The sequence below is a fragment of the Etheostoma cragini genome, chromosome 16, assembly GCF_013103735.1.
Source record: "Etheostoma cragini isolate CJK2018 chromosome 16, CSU_Ecrag_1.0, whole genome shotgun sequence".
NCBI classification, from domain to species: domain Eukaryota; kingdom Metazoa; phylum Chordata; class Actinopteri; order Perciformes; family Percidae; genus Etheostoma; species Etheostoma cragini.
The window spans coordinates 24,362,200-24,364,206 of record NC_048422.1 but is presented as its reverse complement, the minus strand read 5'-3'; the positions used below and the strand labels follow the sequence as shown (position 1 = coordinate 24,364,206).

Sequence of the window (2,007 nt, the reverse complement as noted above, 5' to 3'; positions counted from 1 at the left end):
GCGTGCGTGCGTGCGTGCGTGCATGCGTGTGTGTGTGTGTGTGTGTGTGTGTGTGTGTGTGTGCTGTCCAGACACTGCTGGGTGTGTTTTGCCACGGAGCGAGACGACCTCAGTGCCGAGTGGGTGAGCCCCTGCAGGTGTAAGGGCTGCACCAAGTGGATCCACCAGGCCTGCCTGCAGCGCTGGCTGGACGAGAAGCAGAAAGGGAACAGCGGCGGAGCGGTCAGCTGTCCCCAGTGTGGCACCGAGTACCGCATCACCTTCCCCAAGATGGGTGAGCAAACAACTTCAGCTGCTCTGTAGGACGTCATTAACTCGGAGTATCTTTAAAATACTTCACATCCCTATCATTAACACAAATATTTCTAAATGTAGAAACGTGAACAAAATATATCTCAACACTCCAGAAGTTATTAGAACATGTTTTAGTTTAAGAGAACTTCTTCTTTCTAGGATCACGTGAGAGAAATATCACCTTTTATATATCTTTTATATCACCCAACCTTTCTATTGGGATCAATATCTATCTCTCTATCATCTATCTCTCTATCTATCTGTCTATCTATCTTTCTATCTCTCTATCTGTCTATCTATCCATCTATCTGTCTCTCTATCTAACTATCTATCTATCTATCTATCTATCTATCTATCTATCTATCTATCTATCTATCTATCTATCTATCTATCTCTCTCTCTATCTATCTATCTATCTCTCTATCTTTGATGCAAACACAATGCTTTTATGGTCTTTATTAATGAGAAGAGAAGTACAGAATATGAGCAGAACTCTTAATAAGTGTGTTTCCTTCCCCCCCCCCCCAGGCCCGTTGGTGTATTTCCTGCAGCAGGTGGACCGAGCTCTTTCCCGGGCCAGTCCATTCGCAGCCGTGGGGGTGGTGGTCGGGACCGTGTACTGGTCCGCCGTCACATACGGAGCCGTGACCGTCATGCAGGTCCGAAACAATCAGATACTGCACAGAAAGAGAGTAACAAACCGGTTCAGACCAAAGATCTGCAGCGAGACCAGTTCAGACCTTCACGCTCTCTTGACTGCTTTTTTAAAGACAGTTGTTACTCTAACAACACTTTCAACGCTGCTATGATGATCGTGACCCTTTTTAAAGTCTTTCTTGACGCTTTTTTCAATGTTTTCGACATAATTGTGACAATTTTGACCGGTCTTCTTCACCCTCGCGTTGTCCTCGGGTCAAATTTGACGCATTTTGAAGAAAGAAAAAAAAATCTTTATCAGAAAAGTGTCTACTAAGTGTGACTACTGTCATGCTATTGGTGCTATATTGACGCTGTTTGGACCCTTTGGACATTTTTTTATCCCGCCGCTTTTGTTGGCTCTTTTTGACTGAGTCAGAGCAACACCATCAGCTGGTTTGAGTTGCTTTTTGTCATCGTTTCGCTAGGTTTGGCGTGATTTTTTTATTTTATTTTTTTGCTTTCCCCTCTTTTGTTAGACATTTTGTCATTTTTCAGTTTCCTATTATGTTCTTGTCACGTTTGGGTTTTTGCTGACGTTTTTTCGAGGTTCTTGTTGCCTCCTCTCCTCTGTTCTGTACTCTTTGTTTTCATCAGTTTGTCTTCTTACGTTGTAAAACCGGTTTTCGGACACTCCACCCACTGAGTCGCAGCGACACCGTCAGCTGGTTTGAGTCGAGCTGAAACTCTCCCTGCAATGTTCTGAAAATGCAAATCTTTGGTCTGAACCGGGCTTAAAACCACAGAGGGTGACTCTGTGTGTGTGTGTGTGTGTGTGTGTGTCTGTGTGTCTGTGTGTGTCTGTGTGTGTGCAGGTCGTGGGACATAAGAAGGGTCTGTATGTGATGGAGAGAGCCGACCCCCTCTTCCTGCTCATGGGGCTGCCCACCATCCCCGTGGTGCTGGTTCTGGGGAAGATGTTCCGCTGGGAGGATTACCTGGTCCGGCTCTGGCAGAGGTACTGCTGCAAGGGGAAGCTCCAGCCAGGTACACACACACACACACACACACACACAC

General features: G+C 45.8%; 1 protein-coding gene across 1 annotated transcript in view; it reads left to right on the top strand.

The window, feature by feature from the left end:
- Nucleotides 1–2,007, top strand: part of LOC117959753 (E3 ubiquitin-protein ligase MARCHF5-like) — a 4,084-nt gene that overhangs the window by 196 nt on the left and 1,881 nt on the right. Inside the window, exons 2-4 of the mRNA XM_034897031.1 lie at nucleotides 33–274; nucleotides 823–953; nucleotides 1,806–1,990. Of these exons, the coding sequence (XP_034752922.1) occupies nucleotides 33–274; nucleotides 823–953; nucleotides 1,806–1,990 (558 nt within the window). The remainder of the gene's footprint in view (nucleotides 1–32; nucleotides 275–822; nucleotides 954–1,805; nucleotides 1,991–2,007) is intronic.